Source organism: Haliotis cracherodii, unplaced genomic scaffold, assembly GCF_022045235.1.
Source record: "Haliotis cracherodii isolate W230 unplaced genomic scaffold, xgHalCrac1.p SCAF_8, whole genome shotgun sequence".
Classification (NCBI taxonomy): domain Eukaryota; kingdom Metazoa; phylum Mollusca; class Gastropoda; order Lepetellida; family Haliotidae; genus Haliotis; species Haliotis cracherodii.
Window position 1 is genome coordinate 12408179 of NW_027266341.1, and position 22675 is coordinate 12430853.

The window sequence follows — 22675 nt, forward strand, 5'->3', positions numbered from 1 at the left end:
TACATTATCAGTGGTATCGATTGATGCAATAGAACGAAACGGTTCTGCCAAACATTTACTTTAGCATTCGCATGCACACAAAATGCACATCAACTGTCCGCACAGACATCTTGTTTCCATATCGGCGTTTTACTCCTTGGAAATGTCCCTATCAAGTGTGGACATGGCAGTCGTGTTAGTCTTTGAGGTTGCAGGTTGGAAAAGGTCCCCAGCAACATTTGTTTGTCGAAAGAGGCGACTAAATGGATCGGATGGTCATGCTAGCTAACTTGGTCGTCGTAACCCGAATTCGTTCAACGTTGTTCATGATATCAATCACTGGTTTGTCTGGTCCAGGTTCGATTATGTACAGATCCGTCATACAGCTGGAATATTATTGAAATAATACCGGAGTTTTGGTTTGTCTTATTGATTAACATGTTTTGTACCATCAACCCAGTTCACAAAGTTCCACGAGATCTGGTGCCAAAGGCTCTATTTATCATCTACCATTATAGGTTTTCTTTGGACTAAAAAACACAATGCAATTAAGGAAAACAAGGAGTTTTCTTCGGCAAAAAATGTTATTTCAGTAGAGGGAAATAATCAAAAGACAACTTAACGTTTGCAGAAAAAACGAAATTTCATCTCTAAATACATGACACCATGTCATAGTGGTCAAACGTGACCTCATTTTAATGACTAAGATAAGCTTCAACTGACCATGATGAAATGTGATATTGATTCCTGACACGGTACGTCACACAGTTAGAAGACAAAACCCGAAGTGGAGTGTTATCTATTGTACCACTTGCATCCAGCGCCGATCAAGTCGTTTGCCGTCGTTGACACAAGAATCAGGAATGTGTGCGATGATATATTGAACCCTTTTAACATCGACTAAAAACATACATCCCTTGTCTTGCTTCATCCTTGGATAATAACCATCATAACAATAACAATGTTGATTAATAGCATTGCCAATAATCAATCTGATGCTCTTGTGTTTGTGTACACGGCCTGATTGGAATGCATCACATGTACTTTGGTACTCATTCATTATGTATCAAGTGGGAAACATCCGCTTCATATTTATCATACGTTATATATGGATCGTGTCCGACAGATGGATATACGATAACGCCTGTTTAGCTGGACACGCGTGTTGCAATCATTGATATACATTATAGATCAACTTCAGCAAACTACAGCACATCCAAGGTTAATGGTTATTTGGACTTAATTACACTCAACCACTAAAACGTGCCCACATACGCATTGGACATATTCAGAAACTAAACGTAAAAATCTTTTAATAATTTGGAGCATTTTATAAATGCTGCCAAACATTTAGGAATCTGCTATCACATATTACACATGACTCCATGAAGGTATCATGAACCGATCTTTTTAGGGTACAATCGAGCACGCTTTTCGTACGATGATTTCAAAGAGCATCAAATGACTTTCGCACAAATGTTGTTTGATCAAGGAAACAAAATTCAAGGCCTCAGTAAAGCTTTCAAAACGTTTTATGGTAGAAGTGTGGATGACGATGTGACGCATCAGTGGCATAGAAACTAGAATGTCCGATGCAATTAACTATTTTGATTATTGTGTTGTTTTTCATATGAACCATTATTATTATTTTTATTATTATTATTATTTACAGGCGGGCACAGGTGGTCCAGTCGTCTAAGGCGCCGCGATTCGCTGTGCAGAGTTGCGTCCCTTGGGCACGCCAGAAACCTATGATTGTGGGTTCGAATCCCGGTTCGACCCGATTATGTTTCTAGGTTTGTCAGCACCATACCCGTGCTCGAGGGTTTAACCGAAGTGGTAAACGTCTGAGACCTGCATCACTTCGGGCTTTCCTCCCACATTAAGCTGACACGCCGCGATATAACTGAAATAATGTTAAAAGCGGCGTTAAAACCCAACTCACTCACTTCTATCCAAACCTTCAAATTTGCCCTTAAAAAATAAAGAATTTGTTTTAGAACTTCCTTCTTCTACAAACAGGTTCACTAGATAATTAGACAATGACGTCAGAAACTTCTTAGTACATCACTTCTGCATTCTAGTAATGCAAGGGTATTACTTTTAAATGTCAATAAGCGTTCATGTCATCGAGGGTGATTTAAGTTTTAATAAAGTGGAGTCTTCAATTTTAATCTAAATAACGCATGAATGAGTAGGACTTTGTGTTGATATAGCAATGCCATGATGGGGAACATTTGAAATAGACTTCACTCAATGTATCCATGTGGGAAATCGACCCGTGAAGATCCGGGGTAGAATAGGTCTTCAGCAACCCATTTTTGTCATAAAAGGTGACTATGCTTGTCGTAAAAGTCGAATAACGGTCGAACGGGATCGGGTGGTCAGGCTCACTGACTTGGTTGATGCATGTCATCGATCCCAATCGTGTGGATCGATGCTCATGATATTAATCACTGGATTGTCTGGTCCAGACTGGATTAGTTACACACCTCCGTCATATAGCTGGGATATTGCTGAGTGCGACGTTAAACAACAAACAAACCAACCAATCAACCATGTGGGAAATCAAACCTGTGTCTTCGTTGACACAAGTGGCCGCTTTAGCCACTTGGCAACCACACTGACTGTGCAGATACACAGTAAACAAATTAAAAAATAATTTACATTTTCTAAATATGTTCTTATGGGTATTTACACTGTTTCTGTTTCTCAAACAGTACAGGGGCGGTCGGGTAGCCTAGTGGTTAAAGCGTTCGCTCGTCACGCCGAAGACCCGGGTTCGATTCCCGACATGGGTACAATGTGTGAAGCCCATTTCTGGTGTCCCCCGCCGTGATATTGCTGGAATATTGCTAAAAGCGGCGTTAAACCATACTCACTCACTCAAACAGTACATAAATGTTGTTTGAGGCCTTCCAATCTCAATATTTATAGGTACAACTTTACCTGTATCTTGCGTTTGTTTACATGTAGGTAAATATTTGATAATTTCAGTTTCGAAGTCCATGTTAACCGTCGATCTATAGAAATTGTTCTCGTGATAATCCCTGACTTCATACACGTATTATAGCAAGCCGAGGATCAATAACTTCCCGGAACAAGTGCGCATTGTCTTAGAATCATTCAACGTTAAGAACAAAGGAATATATGGAGCACATATGTATTGATATTTTCACAGTTATCAATCATTTATTTCAGTCGAGCATTATATTGATCATGCAGACTTACATTGATGTCAAGGAATATTTGGTTCGATATATTCTGTCGTTTTGTCATACTTTAGGGCATGTTTTGCCCATATATTTCGACGTCAAAGGGATTTTATTGAACGCAAGGTAAGATAAGACGGTCATTAAACATGTAAATATAAATAAAAAATGTAATGAAAATTACATAGTAGACGATTCCCTACTTGTCAACGGCATATAATGATTGCATATGCAAGGCAAGGTTTAGCTGGGTTTCTATAGCATGAGAGGTGAGTGGGGACACAAATGAGTTCCATTAATATTGTGCCAGTAACGCGCAAGGGAGAACTTTTGTCTCCGCATTCTTTATTCGTTAACTGAAACTAGTCGTATTTATCATTGGGCATTTCCGATAGTCACTGACAATTTTAGCTCTCTGCCCTTCTTTGATCATCGGCAAACGGAACAGTTCGGGGAAGCTCGCTGATCATCAACTCATTTCCTTCCGGACTTTCTAAACATTCAACAATACTGTGTACAGATCCCCTCACGTGGGTGGCCCAGTTTCTAGGTTTGCCAGCACCATACCCGTGCTCGTGGGTTTCACCGAAGTGGTTAACGTCTTAGACCTACATCACTTCGGGCTTTCCTCCCACATTAAGCTGACACGCCGCGATAAAACTGGAATACTGTTAAAAGCGGCGTTAAACCCAACTCACTCACTATGGCCCTTAGTCTATCAGCAACACAGGTACAACCACAGGTTAAACTAGGGCCCTGTTGCACAACTCGATCTTAGCGCAAGGCCATCGTAACTCACATACTGCAACATTGACTTAAGACGATCGGAGTACTCAGGTCTCTTTGTGGAACGAGTGGTTATTACGTATTTTGCAACAACTGCATGATATAACTGTTGTACTACTGTCGAGAGAAGAGTGAACTAATCCACAATGAATTTCAGTTCCTAGCAATAAACAGACAGAACGCAGTCAAGATGAACCTGATGGACGATATGAATAACCTGTTTAAGATTAATAAGCTGGAGGATACGGATGACACAGTCACCTTTGATGCCCCAACCCTACAAGAAAACTATGATCGTGGTTCGATGCCTACATTCACCCTAATTATGTTTCTAGGTTTGTCAACACCGTACCCGTGCTCGTGGGTTTCACTGAAGTGATAGGGGCGGTCAGGTAGCCTAATGGTTAAAGCGTTCGCTCGTCACGCCGAAGACCCGGGTTCGAATCCCGACATGGGTACAATGTGTGAAGCCCATTTCTGGTGTCCCCCGCCGTGATATTGCTGGAATATTGCTAAAAGCGGCGTAAAACCAAACTCACTCACTCACTCACTGAAGTGATAAACGTCTAAGACATGCATCACTTTAAGCTTTCTTCTATTTCATGTTGACATACCGTGACATAATTGAAATAGTATTTAAAGCTTGAAACCAAACTCACTCACCCAACCACCAAAAGCTACTATAACCTACCGAGAAAGTTACGATGACCTGTTTAATATTCATGTGTTTCTATATATTAATATGAACAGGAACTTCTCTCCCCAACTCATGACAGAAACATGGGAATGGTAGTACAGTTGAGAGTTGACTCATTAAAAGTGCTTATAAGGCTCAGCCACGACATATTAATAGGATCGTGGGTCTTCATGCCCGTCACAAGAAACACAAACCTGATGTACTATGGGGTGTTAGAATAACAAGTGTTAATTGAGTGTAAATATTTTATATGATCGCTTACTTCATTGTTGATGAAATACTAATTTCGCTTAATCAATATTGCGTTTGAAGTATACGGGATGCATTTAAATGAAACATTAGTAATAAGCGCCGGTAAGTTTCCCCATGTACACATTTCATGTAAGTCAAAACATTCTCAAGCAACACACATCTTTTTTTCAGTTCATGTCAGGGACACGCGCTCATGATCATGTCTATTTGTTTAAAATAAATAGTGGCGAGGTATTCATACATTGTGGAAAAATAAGCATGCCGATCACGCTTGTTTCAAATGTTAAAAAAGAAGAAGTCGAATATATGATCATTTGACGACACAAACACTGATATACACCCGATACCATCAAATGTCAACAATGCAAATGCGATGACTGAACATTTGTTACGCTACGTCGAACAATATTGCAACCCCCCTCCAGGAACGTAAATTGTGATTATATATTTTTAAAAGTGTTTCGGTATACTTTCTTTTGATCGCCAGTTTACTATCGCGACTATCTGTACTAAATCTGAAATAGAGAATCTCCCCCAAATGTCTTTTCATATCAAATATTTCAAAGTCAAAGATTTGCCGAGTATTTCAAACATTTATCGACGATGGTTAACATATTTCATGTCAAACAACACGAAGAAAAGATTCTGTTTATCATACATAAGCATTCTTCTGTTTGTAAATATAAGATGCTATCCAACTTCAGTATCAGAGAGATTGGTGATGTCAGTCTATTATGATATGTCGTGGTCACTGCTGAAGTCACAGTGGTCTGCGGAACATGATGATGCCAACTATTGCAGCATTATCTCCAGGGATGATCTCTCCGCACGGTATCTCCTGTGGACTGAGTGAGGGAGTTTGGCTGAGCACCACTTTGAACAGTATTTCAGTCATATCATGGCGTAGCAGTTTGATGTGTGAGAAAGCCCGAAGGGATACAGGTCTTAGCCATTTACCACTTCGGTGAAACACACGAGCACGGGTCCAAGCCAAACTGCTGACAAACCTAAAAACATAATCGGGGAGAACCGGGATTCGAGCTTACAATCATAGGTTTCTTGTGCACCCAAGGGACGCAACTCTGCGACGCGTTAGACGACTGAGCCACCAGTGTCCCATTTCCCGTGAAGCCTGTTTGGGATGATAAAGGTTATTATAAGTCCTCACAGGAAGTACCACGAATCCTAAGTGTCATTGATATAATGACTATCACAAATCAAATGAAGGTTACGCATATAGGGCCAATTGTGAGTCGTTAAAGGTCGTCCCGACTCAAATCGTTCACTCAATACACATAAGGGGTCGAGTCAAAGTCTTTCCCATTTCCCGTGAAGCCTGTTTGGGATGATAAAGGTTATTATAAGTCCTCACAGGAAGTACCACGAATCATAAGTGTCATTGATATAATGACTATCACAAATCAAATGAAGGTCACGCATATAGGGCCAATTGTGAGTCGTTAAAGGTCGTCCCGACTCAAATCGTTCACTCAATACACATAAGGGGTCGAGTCAAAGTCAACCTTTAAAAGAGTACGCGGTATAAATAGATCTGTCCAAAGAGGCACCTCTTCATTTTTATTGTTTAATTCGTTCTACAGACAATCGGCGGCTGTGAACGGATGTGGACACTTTGGTACAGGCAGACAATGCACTGATATCAGTTACACTTAATATATATATAAACGGAAATCCAGAAGTATTTGCTAAATATGACAAAACGCTTATCAACATGATGTGCGATGCATTTCCATGCTGTGAAGTTTTCACGTAGTTTTCATATCTCTTTACTCGCCGGCACTTACAAATTGTGAAGCGACGGCCCTTACGAGTAACGCAGGACAGCTTACCCTTTTCGCTAGCAGCAGGTGTGTGATTTTCAGAGATCCATTCATATAATTTTCACTTATTTGCCTTTTACTCCGAAAGGAATCTGCTTCGGCAGATAGTCGAGACTGATTATGCTTTGGCTGGACCAGACAATTCATTGACTGACATCATGAGCATCGTTCTACCTAATTGGAATTCGATGACATGCATGAGACAAGTCAGCGAGCCTGAACACAGACAGTATAATTTGTCTGAGTGGGGTATACATGTTAGTCATTGTACAGGAATTGAATCCTACTTGAAGAGTCTAAAAATGATTTTGTCCTTTTGTCCGGAGCTGCTTAATTAAGCTTTGTTGATTTTATGGTATTAGAATTATGCACATATTTACCTCCACAGAAAGGTGTTAATTCTGTTGAGGAATATATATTCTGTTGGCTGAAAGTAAGGTATGTATTTGTTACCAATATTACAAAATTTTAATGACAATTTAATTATTAGTGAGTGAGTTGGGTTTAACACCGCATTTAACATTATTTCAGTTGTATCACGGTGTGTCAGCTTAATGTGGGAGGAAAGCCCAAAGTGATGCAGATCTCAGACGTTTACCACTTCGGTGAAACCAACGAGCACGGGTATGGTGCTGACAAACATAGAATCATTTCATTATTAACTGCCTTCAATAAAACTGTTTTATATTGCAGTGACCCAGATTTAAATATTTGTTCTCGGCGTGTCACTGCCTCCGGTCCACTTCTGGAAACCAAAAACAAATATGCACAAACAATGCATCCCTTACACCATTTTCAATATTTCTTCTCATCTGCAAAAGTCGAGTTGTTAAGGATCTGACGTAGCTGAGTAATCGACCCTTTGGCGAATAATCAACAACACCAGGATACGTTAAAGTAAAAGAAGCTATTTAGTTCATCCATGCTAAAGCTCGAATATATATTTGTTCCCTTTAGTCTCCACATCCTGTATCGATCACAAAATCGACCATTTTACATTCGGACTACGGATAACAACTCACTTCTGAAGCTGTGGCAGAATCTCTCAAGCCCTTTGTTGATTCTTGGCTCAATCGAATATTGCAATCAGCAGCAGACGACAGTTACCGGGTGGCGCGAAACAAGCAGACGACATCTATTTCCAGACCATGCGACCACTATACTGTGTTGTAGCATGTGTGTTGTGACGAGGTTTCAACGTTCTTCTAGAGGATTGGTTTTGTAGGATGATAGTCGAGGTGGAGGCATCGTCATAATTAAAAGGATGGGTAAATATGTTTTTTTTTACGCTTGATATTACACTTTCGCTTATTTTTTTCCTATTTGAAATCACGGGTTTTGTACCCCACAAAACTCTAATATATAGCACCATAATTAACATAAACCATAAACAGCAGAATGTCTCCAGCTATTCCTTCCAATATTTGCAAATGAAAGAATAATTATTACTGTGTTTCCCGCCCAAAACTAATTACTTTTTTTATAATTTACTTCTCACGCAATTTCTTCTTTGGTAGGCATTTAGAAGTTGGAGTTCTAAGTAAGGATAAGAATTTATGGATGAACAACTTCTTTATTACAATTAAGAGCGACGTTTCAGTGTAGGTTCTAACGCCGTTATCAAGCAAGTGATATATAGAGTAACTTACTTACTTACTTACTTTGGAGATTTAACGTGCGCTTTCCGACTGATGCGTATTTCGCACACGGGGCCCGGCCAGGCCATTTAATGTGTTTCCGAAAGGGGCGAGGGTGGTCTGTGCAACCCAAGAGGGGGCTTTAGGGGTTGCTTATATAGAATTTGGGAATTTTGAGATTTGGAATAGATGCCGATGGGGTTGGGGAGGAGAACTAAGGGAGCTGGGTATGGTGGATGATTGTTTGTTTATGTGATTTTGATTTGGTAGGTTATTATGGTTTTAGATGCGTTTTATTAGTTCCGTTTTTATTAAGAATACGCCTAAGGCCTTGAAGTTTTCTAGTTTATTTTGTGGGTTTAGTATTGCTTCTAGAGTGAGAGCCCTGTTTAGATTGAGGGTGGTTTGTAATGCGGTTCGATGTGTTAGGTAGTGTGTGCAGTGGATGAGTGCGTGTTCTGGGGTTTCTGGTTGTTTGCAGTTTGGACAGTTACCTGTAGTGTGTTTTTTAATTTTTTTTAGGTGGTTATTTAGGTTGGTGTGTCCTGTTTGGAGTTTAGTGATTACTCTGTCGATTTTTTTTGATGGATGGAGAATTTTTGGTTTGGTTAGTGGTTTGCTGAGCACTCTTTTGATTTGGCTATTTGAGTTTAGATATAGGTTATGCCATTTTTTGTGATTTTTTGTTTGTTTACACTTTTAATTTCTGATTTTGAGATGGGTGATATATAGAGTGTGGTTGACGCGTATATATATATAAGTAGGAGGCAACGTTTATACAGTAGAGTAGATACCAGGTGTAGTTATACCGGACTGGAGAAGCCTGTTATGTACACACAAGGGCAGTGATGACAATCATACTACTAGATTCATCGCTTGTTTCTATCACTGACTTCACTGATGATTGTCTTTTCTACCCTTGTGTGTACATAACAGGCTTCTCCACTCCAGTATACCTACATCTGATGTCTACTTTACTGTATAAACATTTCCTCCTACCTGTATATATACTTGTCATATATTCATATATTCATGTATGAACGTAAATTCTTATCCTTACCCTCACGCAATGTCACAATATAAAAATTCATCGTCCCATCGTTCGATAGCTGTTATATTTTCGGAGTTTCAACAAGTTATAACAACACGTCCAATTAGACACAAAAATTTGCCTTTTAATTTTGCAACCAGATGTACCCGATAAAAATGATAAAATATTGTATTACAAAAATATTTTGATATTGTAGATAGTCAACCCCTTGACACTGAAAATTCTTTCGTGCAAAAAAATCCATATTTTATTGATAAAAATGGTCATGCTATGAATATATGATGACCAACGTTTAAGAAAGCTTGAAGTTAAGATGATCCAAAAACAGGACCTGGGTGACGCTGTACAAAACAACCTTAGCGCTACGACTGTCGTAAGGTATGGGAGTTACGATCACCTTAGCGCTAAGATCGCTTTGTACAACGGCGCCCTGGTCCCCAGGGTTGAGTGGTTCCGCAGCTTTCTGCATCGCATCCATGCTGTAATGGATGGAGCGGTTTCCCGGAGAGCAGCAGGTCGGTGGTTCGATCCCCTGGCCGCTTCATACCAAAACATGTTAAAAGATAAAACAAGTACTGTCTGAGTGGAGTATCCAGCTGAACTGGGGCAGTGTGACACAGCAGGGTAGCATTATTAACGCGACGTAAAACCGCATTTCAGCACACATCAGGTCACCTCACCATGTAGCTGCATTTCACGTGTGACTACAGTTTGCTACATCTTAGCGTATAAGTCGTTTATTCCTTAACATAAACTTGTACCTCGGACGAAGGAGATTCTAGCATGACCGAATCCTTCAGGTACTGTCACATGTTGACATGAATGTAGTGACCATAACGGCAGAACAACACAGGTTTAGGTTCATAGCTCATTTAACTACACCAATAGTATGTGTCAAGGTTCCATGAACATGTATATATATACCATAATATCGATTTGACAAGAATAACGAAATGTCAATATGTATTCATATAACCACTTAAACACTCAACAGGGAAATTACTTAACATATAAGGTTTAGCTTCATCATGACATTGGGGAACACTTCTTTTACCAAGTGCAGTTGAAATGATATGAGTTTGAATGATAACTATTCTCGATGTCCACATTCTATTTTAAACAACAATCACATCTCATTTCTTTAAGTGGCATTTTTAGAAGCTCTTACAACGAAGACACGGTTGACTTCAAGAATGAAGCAGTTTATATCCGATAGTCAATTTATTTAATGACTCGTGCATGCACGTCGCTACATAAGTACAACACGCCACGTTAAACCCAGTGAAATGGAGATTGGCGTCGCATTGAGGAGTATTGCTCTTAATACGCTACGTGAAACTTCTTGCTCCTTAATGAGGTGATCATTCAGTAACCCTGAAACATCGCCACAACCAATAAAGAAGCTCTTGTCATTAAAACGTTTCATCTCTTGATTGTGTGTATTTGGGTAGTTGTTAACTGCTAGATTCATGCTACACATGATACAATTTGAGTTAGTTGCAGAAAAATGTGGATTTACAGAAACTTTCAAAACGTGTTATGGTAAACATGTGGAGCTCATTTCCAAATTTGACACATCAGTGACCTAAATAATGTTCGATGCAATTTCCTGTTTTGACATCTACCACATGATCCCGTGTTTTTGTCAGGTGAACAGTTGACTTGCCTTTGCGTGAATTTATGACGGATGCACGCAGTGGGGCAGGATAGGCTCACCTTATCGCGAACACCTGGTGTCATCACTATTTGATATTAATTCATAAACATGTGGTCATGATATAGTCAGAGTTGTACAATGGACTATGGATTTCTTATGGTTATGATAATTTGTTTAGGTTGGCCCCAGCCTAGTCCCCATTTAACGATGTTACAAGCTCGGTTGACTGTTTTTAAGTGTAATATCTACCGAACTATTCAGTTTGTATGACGCCTTTGTATTTAGCACACCGACAGTAGCATATGCTACCTCCACGTCTATTGGACACAAAATCTGTATTCTTGGATAAAAGACAACATCTGTACCCACGGTGAAAGACATTTTGAACCACCGAGGCCTGGATTTGATTTGTGTTGACGTCTTTGTGCTGGTTTTCATATGAGTTCTCGAGATAGAGTTACTTTTGTTGTTTGTATTAATTGATGTGTTGATATATCGAATGTTATTACTTCAATAAAGGAAAGCGACAAAACCCTTTCCATAATCATAAAAAAGCATCTGCCAAAAGCAAAAAGAGTTGACTCCGACTATATCCTTAGCCTGTGTATATGAATCACAATAAAAAGTGATGATACCAGATGTTCGCTAAAACACCGGTCACAAAAACGTGCAAGTCACGTATTCACCTTTAAAAACACAGGAACCTAAGTATTGTACAAGTCAAATGAGGGAATTACATCGAACATCGTTTATGTCAATGATGTGTCAAATTTGGAAATGCCTTCCACATAAAACTTATGGAAAGCTTTACTGAGGCACTGAGAGTTGTATTCTTGTTCAAACAAATTCTGAGCAAGAATAATTTTGGCTTGTGAACGTAGCCTGTGTACAGGTGCATCGAAGGAAGACAAATAGCATATAAAACATGTATAACACATAGGTCGTAAACGATCCTGTATTTCCATCACTGACAGAGCGTGTAACACTATAATAACATGAAAAAGTTGAATGATTGGTTGCAAAACTTGATTGAATGGGATTCGAAGCCCGGAAATCTTGACTATTCACTGCGCATGAATACTTTTCTTGATAAGTATCTTTTTTTCTCAATCCCATATCTGGAAAACTAGCCATTGGGCTTTGTGATATGAATACCACCTTCATAAAATATGTATTTAATTCTAATAAGAACAACATCGATTTTGTGTTTTTTTCCACATTCTGCTACCAAGGCGAGTTTCAGTTATCAAGGAAACATGTGAACTCATCCATTGTATCATGACTCCAACGAATTCCGGGGCGACGTCATACAATTTCAGAATGAAGCCATGTCTACCTCCCTGTTGCTGGAGAGCGAGAGAGTGCTTCAGAAAATGACTGACAACTTTTGTATTTAAGAATGTCGATAAACATTATGTGATTTTGTAGCGCCGTCGGTTACAAATGAAATTTCAGGACATAAATAATACCCGTAAATCTGAACACACATATGCTTTATCTCCTAAATCTTCTGCAGAAGGTGGAAATATGACTATTTGTCTATTGACCACGACGTGTTTGGCAAAAACTATTGGGCACTTAAGTTTTTATGGGGACAATCCTCAGAGATAGGTTGTATCTGTGCCTCTTTCAAGAGTTTGTAATGCATACTGAACCTGGGGCATTGTATCTGTGATATATCGGTAATCACTAGCTTACTACATCCCCTACTGCTCGTTGATGTGAAGTGTGGTTTCATTACACCTCATTATTTTGTACCAGTAGCGACATGCATGCACGTGTGTGTGTGTGTGTGTGTGTGCGTGTGTTTGTGTGTGTGTGTGCGTGTGTGCGTGCGTGCGTGCGTGCGTGCGTGCGTAAGTGATTGGCTTCTTGTACTTGTACTAGACTGATCCAACTGATCACATTTTCACTTTGAATGCAATTGTGAAAAATAATTATAGAATTGAAATGAGAAATTATACGTTTCTTGTGTATACATTTATTAAAAAATGCCTTTGGTTCAGTGAACCACCTTAAGCTATGGGAGTGCAGCACTATGCAGGTGTAGTCGGAAGATGATGAGAGCACTTCAGGAATCTTTGCCTCAGTGAAAGCATGTGCAAGATGTAATGATAACATTTATATAGAATATTTTGACTGTTCTAACGGAGATAAACAAGGCTCTATATTGAGCCCTCTATTATTATTTGCTTCGTTAATGTTTTGTCAAATGATGTTTCATCACATAGGAGGCTCGGCGTTCACATCCAGACTTGTTTGAAATATTGTTTTATTGTTTCCCAGTGACTGGTTTACAGAACCACATTCATATTCTTGAAATGTTTGCAGACTCACACGGACTAACGGTACATTTCGATAACACGAATGTTATATGTAAACGAAGGTCTGTTATCTGAGAAATGGTTCTGTAACCTTCTGATAAACTTGTTTCAACCGCCCACACCTTCAAATATCATGACTTTCTATTCTCATGTACATCAAATATGAATCAGTGTGTCTCAGATCAAGATCAAGCTTTAGTGGATCTTTCCACCATCTACGGATGATTGGTTTTGATGACACTTCCGTTTTTCTCAACTATTCGATACCTAGATTGATTTTTTTCCCTTTATATAAGGGTGTAAATAGATTTGAAAATATAGGACATTTTATGGCTTGTGAGAACTTACTTAGTGTCTCCAAATGCTGTTGTGTGTGGTAACTGCGGTCGACACCTACTCTATGTATGTGCTTTGTATGCGTTCCCTAAAGTACTGGCTAAATATGACCGTAATGGATGGAGATAGGACACCAAGATCATCATCTTATTATACGCCTGTATATGGCTATACGTAAAGACTATCATAACTATTATCATATTAATATATTATATAATATTAATATATTATATCATATTCTAACTATATTATCTTCTATTATTGTTTGATAGACATTTCTTAGACGTATCTCGTTTTTTACACTTGTCTGTATGCACATTAAATGTTAACGGCCAAAAGGAGACATAAGTATGGGTATAATGGGTCGCCAAAAACCAGTTTGATAAACGAGCATGCTTCACAGTTAAAAAATGCTTTCAATGAAAATCAAAATGCACCTGTGCCTTTTCTGATAAACGTGGATCCAACACTCTAGTATCGATACTAGCGCCATGCCAAAGAAGAATCAGAGAAACCAGGCCTAAGGAAGACTGCCTGGTTGACCTGGTATCGTTACTTCACTGGCAACTTATCGTCCAGTCTGATCAGCATGCGGCCGTCCTAAAGCCTAATAGCATGTCAGCGTCAGGGGCCAATAGGCTGTATTTCCGCTTTCTTACAAGGCTTATAACTTCGCCAACGTGTCTGCTTTTTCATTTCCATGAATGTCTATGTGAGACAGGATCCAGCACAGCCCTACCTGTTTTCCTTCATTAGATTGCAATGCATTTCATATAGAATATTATTGAATGCATTTGGTCTAGAGTTTGCGTTTCTGCCGCTGATCGCTTGTAGTGCACTTAAGAGTCTTACAGGATGACTGCCCTTGCTTCCGGTATTTCCGGAGTTTGAGTTCATGATAAATTGCCTCCAATTCAGCAGTGAATATTCACTGACCGCCAGACATGCGGACCGAATCTGCTTTTGGTTTGGAACTATGGACACTGATCCTGCAACCAGAAGTGTTGTTGATACGATTCTTGGAATCCACCAGTGTATGATGGGCACAACTGTCCCAGGTAGTTTGGAATTTAGTAATACCTACTGATCGGAGTAGTGTTGGGTTTTTCTTTTTTTAGTGATTTCTGATGTTAAAGCAGTGTCAGCTTTCAGAGTTTCTAAAGTCCAGGGAAGGTGCAATGACTTTAAAGTGACTTTCTAGTAGGTGAGTGTCACAATCACAATTGTCACTTCGGATGAGTTCACATACTATTATCCCATATGGTTTTAGTGAGTGAATATTCCGAGCTAGAGCTTCATAGCAGGTATTTTTATCTTGCCATATTTCCTTCAACAGAGGGTTTGCTGTTCGTCCCCAGAGCGACAATGTTGCCTGCTCTCTTCTTCTTTGCACCTGTGGCTTGCATTAGGGCGTGGTATTGTATTCTGTCGAGGCAGCCACAGGCTATGTTTGATCTGATCAGTGTTTTGTTGAGGTCCAAGTGAGTGTCTCTAGAGGTACCCCAAAATGTGCCTGAAATTGCCCCCAATACGTTTGGGTCATTTGACTTATGTTTAACTTCCACATATTGTATATGATTACATTGTAGATAGACACTAGATTATATAGCACATAGACACTGCTACCAAGTCTACATATCAGCCACTGAAAACATTACTTTCTGCGCCGGTAGATTCAGGCCACGCCCCCAAATAGGTTTGTTTTGAAATCAGCACTTTTACGTGGACTTTTAACTACTTTCTACGAATGTTTTTTTGTTTCTCTCGGAAACTGACTTTATGTATCTAGGAACATGGATATTCGTGCGTGTGTGCGTGTGTGCGTGTGTGTGTTTCACTGGAAATATCAAAGTTAATTGGCAATGGAAATATCAAAGTTAATTGGCAATGGAAACATCAAAGCTAATTGTAAATGAAAATATCAAAAATAATTGCTAATGGAAATATTAGAGCTAAGAGGTAATGGACACATCAGAGCTAATTGTTAATGGAAATATTAGAGCTAATTGTTAATGGAAATATCAGAGCTAATTGTTAATGGAAATATCAAATCTAATTGCTGATGGTAATATTAGAGCTAAGTGGTAATGGACACATCAGAGCTAATTGTTAATGGAAATATCAGAGCTAATTGTTAATGGAAACATCAGAGCTAATTGCTAATGGAAATATTAGAGCTAAGTGGTAATGGACACATCAGAGCTAATTGTTAATGGAAATATCAGAGCTAATTGTTAATGGAAATATCAGAGCTAATTGTTAATGGAAATATCCGAGCTAAGTGGTAATGGAAATATCAGAGCTAAGTGGTAATGGAAATATCAGAGCTAATTGTTAATGGAAATATCCGAGCTAAGTGGTAATGGAAATATCAGAGCTAAGTGGTAATGGAAATATCAGAGCTTATTGTTACTGGAAATATCGATGCTAACTGTGAATGGACACATCAAAGCATGGAAATAAGTTTGTTAAACGTACCATTCCTAACCCCTTTGTATAGTGATGCACTGTTTTAGATATAAATATCACCGTGACAATGAGCCTTTGACTTCATACCGAATATGATTTGACTAAATGCAGAAAACGACAATCGATATATCTAAATATCTCATAAGGCTTGATAGAGGGTTTCAGTGTTATGCAAAACACTTTACCATCACCTGGAGTGTCTTACACACGCAATTCAATATTGTCACACAAACGATTTCCAATAAGAACCGGATCCCTCCCAGTACGAGTCAGTTCCGGTAGAGACAGGTTGAATATTTTATTCATTACCCAATTCATCACAGGAAACAGAAAAATAATTAGAAAACATTGAAATAATACTCCCCTAAAGTTATCCGAGTTTCTGCGGTCGACTTTGGTTTTTGTTCAATAGCTTCTGATGGCTTTTGTCCAAACTTGGTGGAATACTCCAGAGTAAAACAGCTTATTTTGTCTGAAATTCATGACAGAATGTTCTGATGGAATGCCCTTCAAATGATAATACTGTCAATTCCAGGTCGCATTCCATGCTTCAAATTGGATAATGTAATGGGCGCCTCGGGAATACAATAATAAATATCTTCTACAGACATATTTTCATCAAACTTCAAATAATCGTAATGTTATATGAACTCTCTCTTCTGTGTTACTGAATTATATATACCTGAAATGGTTGTATAAAGATGACTTAGCAATCACAAGGAACGTAATTTTTAGATATACTCCTCTCTCCTCTCCATTAGTTAAATGAACTAAGACTAAACGACTAAACTTTTAACCATCTCTGTGTGATATATATAGCCTATATACATTTTTATAGTAAGTGTTATCTCATTTGATAGTAAAGGTGTTTATTTTCAACTTGTCCGTGGGGGTGTTGTTTATATTGATGAGGATGCTGTCTCATGTAAACACTGTCATGTCACTGATTTTGAATGCCATGTAATATACAGTTTTATGCACAAATGTAGGAAATGTTTATCGCAAAGACAGCTAACCATCATTTCTTTTGTTTAAAAAGACTGTCAATTATCCAAATATGATACAAGGATAAATTATGCAAACTTTCCAATGTACGTGTTTTCAACAAAAGAAAGGGTCAATTAGGTCACTCTGAGATAAACATATATATGATGTAAAATTAATGTATTTTGTACAATTGGTAAATTGGCCTTTAATCAAATAAATCTGTCTGTCTATCTGTTATTTTCAGCAAATATATTATTTCTGTAGCGTCTGAACTCGCGTATTGCTTCTTTCGTTGCAGAATGACCTCTTGGTTTTCATATTTGGCATGAAATCACTCTCCGTAGCATAATTGAACATCCTTCGCAATATTATTTTGTGTCAGTTTCTTGATGTTTTAAGTTGCACTGAAGATATTGTCAATGAATGTTTCAATGATGTCCAAATTTACATTTCAGAAAAAGTACTAAAGGCAGGCAGTTGACTTTGTTTAAAATTTAAAAACATCCCCTACCCTTTTTTGTTTAAAAGAGGTTTTTTTGTGATTTTCTGGTACTGTCAATCTGTCAAGTTATGTTGACTCAAATAAAAATGAAAACCTAACAGGCATGTATTACGTCACATTTACATGATATATGGATGTTTACAGATGCTATAAAATGGCATATTACACTACATCCTTGTTCTGAAACCCAGAAATGGGCTTCACATTGTACCCATGTGGGGAATCGAACCCGGACCTGGCGAGCGAACGCTTTAACCACTATGCTACCCAACCGGCCCTATCATCGCATGAATACATATGGTCAATGGGCACTCCCTGTTCCTCTGAGAGACTGTGTTCTCAACACCGAGCTATTCAGCTGCTGCTAACTGCGTTCAAATAACCGTATGGTTGTCGCAAAGCTAACATCCGTCGACTTCATCTGTAGCTGTGGTCATATGTGGAGACAGTGGAGGAAAATACTTCAAATTTTATAAAAGCGACAAAACCCTTTCCTTAGCCCTGCGAAATCTCTGTTAAAAGGAGAGTCCATTGTAGGATTCCGACTGTATCACGTGCATGGCTTTATTGTGTTAATGAATCAGCGTGGGGGCACGGGTGGCCCAGTCGTTAAAGGCGCCCCGATTCGCTGTGAAGAGTGTTGCTTCCCTTGGGCATGCCATTAACCTATGATTGTGGGTTCCCGGTTCGCCCCGATTATGTTTCTATGTTTGTTAGCAACATACACGTGCTTGTAGGTTTCATCGAAGTGGTAAACGTCTGAGACCTGCATTACTTCGGGCTTTCCTCCAACATTAAGCTGACACGCCGCGATGTAACTTGAATATTGTCAAAAGCTGCGTTTAACCCAACTCACTCACTGTCACAGCGTGATAATACCAGCTGTTCCCAAAAGGTGAGCAGTACCCGTCACGAACACATGCAAAGACAGTTGTTCACCTGAAACAAAACATTGGAACATATGGTGAAAGTCAAAATAAGGATTTGCGTCGGACATATTTGGTCAAATTTTGAAATATCGCATGTCTGCTATAAATTGTGAGTGAGTGAGTTGGGTTTAAAGCCGCTTTTAACATTATTCAAGTTATATCACGGGGTGTCAGCTTAATGTGGGAGGAAAGCCCGAAGTGATGCAGGTCTCAGACGTTTACCACTTCGGTGAAACCCACGAGCACGGGTATGGTGCTGACAGACCTAGAAACATAATTGGGGGGAACCGGGATTCGAACCCACAATCATAGGTTTCTGGGGTGCCCAAGGGACGCAACTCTGCACAGCGAATCGCGACGCCTTAGACGACTGGGCCACCAGTGCCCCTGTCTGCCATAAAACGTTTTGAAAGATTTACTGATGCTGTAAACGTTAAACATGATAAATTTTGAGCCAGAGTCATATGACGGTCTTTGAAAACATTATCTACCAATCTTAATGTCAATCTCATCATTAGTGACCAATATTATGCTAATCTGCTAAGGTAACTGTTCGAGAATATCAATGCTAAACGTCGTGGAAAACTCACTAACGGTGTGTTACTCCACCAAGTCAGTGAACCTGTGCTCAAAAATTGTCGCCGCTGCTGCACTTATGTTAGTTTGTTGTTGAACACCGCTCTCTGCAATATGACGGCGGTCTGTAAATAATCGAGTCAGGTCTAGACAATCTAGAGATTGACATCATAACCTTCATCAAAAAAGTCAGCGAGCCTGACCACACGATCCCGTCAGTCGCCTCTTACGACAAGCATAGTCGCCTTTTACGGCAGGCATGGGTTGTTGAAGACCTATTATACCCCGGATCTTCACGGATCTGTCGTTGCTGCAATGTATGACGTGTGCTTTGAACTTATTGAACAGCCTCTCTATTCAACACGTTCCATCATAAGATTCCCACCTCTTCACAAGCTTGAAGAACAAACTGTCTGGCAAGAATGATGATGACGTTATTACTGCTGTGGTGGACGTTTACAACACCAACTGAAAGCATTCTACGTCAATATGAGCCAGGCACTCCGGCATCGTTGGCAGAAGTGTTGGGAGTATGATGAAAAATAATAAGCAACCAACTATATCAGAGCAGCCCTTGCAATTAGGCTCAGAAACTTTCATCCACCCCTCGAATAGCGCAATCGTGGAGACGAACGCTGGCCCTGTGGAATATAATTATGTTTTGTTGACCTGCAATATAACTGCATGACCTGCAGAAGACTTTAATGGATATTATCTCGTGTTGTCGAGATGTCGACATTGGTTAGAAGTTAAAAATGTTTGAAAGTTTGCGTTTAAAAAAAGTAAAATATTCCTCAAAATAGAACACGATATTCCAACATCGATACCTGATCTCGATTTTCTGTTTGACATTACACTTTTCCCTCACTGCATGACGTAGGAAATTCATATTGCTGGTACACGCTTCAAATCTTCAACGCAGAACAAAGGTCCCAGCTCTATGATTCCCTTCTGCCTTGTAAAGAGTGAGTGAGTGAGTTGGGTTTAACGCCGCTTTTAACATTATTCAAGTTATATCACGGCGTGTCAGCTTAATGTGGGAGGAAAGCCCGAAGTGATGCAGGTCTCAGACGTTTACCACTTCGGCCTTGTAAGGATGTGGCCTTAGCATCCCTGCTACTGAAGTGTTTTCATTGTCAGAGCAGTGTCGTATGCATGTAGGTGTTTGTATCCAGCAGCTGAGTGGACCGCTTTAGCTCACCAATGACGCGGAGGAGGCACATTCGTGACCGTTATGCCGAGCGCAAGGCTGGGCAACAACAAGTACATTCTTTGAACATCTTTTGGAATGAAGCGGCCGGTGATCGAGCCACGAACCCTCCGCGCTCCGGGCAGACTTTCTATTCACAAAACCACGGAGGAGGTCCGATAAGTTAGAGCTATGCCAATATCTTGGTTGAAATGTGACATACCCGACACAGAGAGGTAATTCCACAAACCTATAGAGTATGACTAAATCGTTCTATATAGATCTGAAGCAGTACCATCAGCCTTCCATAACGCATCTGCAACACGACAACAAGTTAGAATTATGTATTCATTCAAATCAACTGGTCTTTATCAAGTCCTTTGGAACCATTGATCATGTTTGATGACTGTGATGATCGTGGTTAAAAGGTTAATTTTAGTTTAGTTTCTATTCGTTCGTCGTCGTTCGTTCGCTTCCCTGTGCGACCTTCACTGACAACGGGCTCTACCGGTAGTTCAGGACGTGTTTGGTGTCATCACTTTACATTTATGATAATTGTTTTTGTTTGTAAACTTGCAGCTAGCATATCATGCTATCTCTTTTTCGATTTCTGTAAAACAAATACGACGATGGCTCTTCTGCACTGGCGTGTTTAGTTACACGCATGTTCATGTAAATCTTCAGGAGGTCCTTGCATGACTCCCTGACAACCACACTTACCGTGATCGACAACACAGCACTCGAGCTCTTCTGTCAATACCGACCTGCATTCAACCTTATTCAACATCATTGAGTTACACTGAAATTACAGCACATATTGACGTTAACTTCACAACATACATTGGGTAATATCGATGTGAGAAGTCTTCGTCTCGAATGTCCTTACACTATCATGATGCAGCGAAGCACAAATAGAACAGTTTTTTCCATTAACACAGTTTTCAATTCCGTATTGATTAAGGCGCTAAGATGTATTATGTACATTTTCGATGATCATTTATCCTAGGTTGAATACAGACGTTTAGTATGATGCGGAACTGAGTGAAAGACAAAATGAGAACTGCAATTAATTCTGGTGTTATCCTTTCACGAGAAATAATGAACTCTCTCTCCATTGCACATTGCTTCGTGGTGGAAGAGTTACAACGTGATAGTTATTGTTTGGTTGGATAACATGTGATTATGTAAGACCCACCATGGTGTCACATTATTTACGTTGGTCAGTCGTTTCTCGATTGTGTTGATTCAGTTCATGGTTTGATTGTGCGTTCGTTCGTTCAATCGTTTGTTCGTTTGTTCTTTCTTCGTTCGTTCGATCAATCAGTTCGTTCGTTCGTTCGTTGATCCGTCGGTCGTTCGGTCGGTCGATCGGTATTGGATCGGTCCGTTACTTAGTCCTTCAGGCGGTCAGTCATTCAGGTGACCAGTTAACCAAGGTTGAATACTAATACCATTCAACAGAACCTGCGTGATAAAGGTACTCGTACCTATGCCGAAACGTCGCATTGAAAGAATAAGGAAGTTGAACTCTCTTCATTGATAATACTGCTTTTAACATCACACAGAAGGCCGTGGTTTGGTCACGGAGGTGAAATTGAGCATGAATTCCACGTCCTATTTTGTGTAACAAGCATTGTAACAAAATATAAACTGGCGACCAAAAGAAACTCTATCAAAGTCCTAAAACACTCCAGTTTAAAAACACAAAAAGTAGATGCATAAAGTAGAATGTATTGAAGAGATCAAAATCTCAACGAAATGAACTTTTAAAATGCCATCCGATATGGCATCAGGACAGTAGCCCGAATTTAGGTGGGGTAGCAGAAACAAGCTTTCAAGTAATGGACAGAGGGCAAATACATCAAAAATCGCTCAAGTTCAATGACACATCTACCACAGGACATGTAAAACCTCTCCAGGGCACAGAAAGGGATAGTCGTTGGAAACGTCGCCATTCTTCTTGGAGGGCCTGGGCGGTCGGGTAGCCTAGTGGTTAAAGCGTTCGCTCGTCACGCCGAAGACCCGGGTTCGATTCCCGACATGGGTACAATGTGTGAAGCCCATTTCTGGTGTCCCCGCCGTCATATTGCTGGAATAGTGCTAAAAGCAGCGTAAAACCATACTCACTCACTCACTCGCTCACTTGGAGGGCCTGGATCACTTCTTGTCAACTAGCTGGAGGATGTGGTCGCTGTCGATCCGTGACATTCCACAGGTGTTCTATGGGGGACGTGGCTGTCAGGAATCGAGT

At 39.7% G+C, this 22675-nt stretch overlaps 1 protein-coding gene across 2 annotated transcripts in view; it reads left to right on the top strand.

Annotated features, from left to right (window-relative positions):
• Positions 1-22675, top strand: part of LOC139450533 (uncharacterized) — a 44230-nt gene that overhangs the window by 15787 nt on the left and 5768 nt on the right. The window contains exon 1 of one of the 2 annotated variants that reach the window (XM_071232263.1): positions 7959-8035. The exons of the other annotated variant lie outside the window; for it this stretch is intronic. Within the exon in view, the coding sequence (XP_071088364.1) occupies positions 8032-8035 (4 nt within the window). The 5' untranslated portion in view covers positions 7959-8031. Of the gene's footprint in view, positions 1-7958; positions 8036-22675 lie in introns of those variants that run through there. 2 annotated transcript variants of the gene reach the window in all.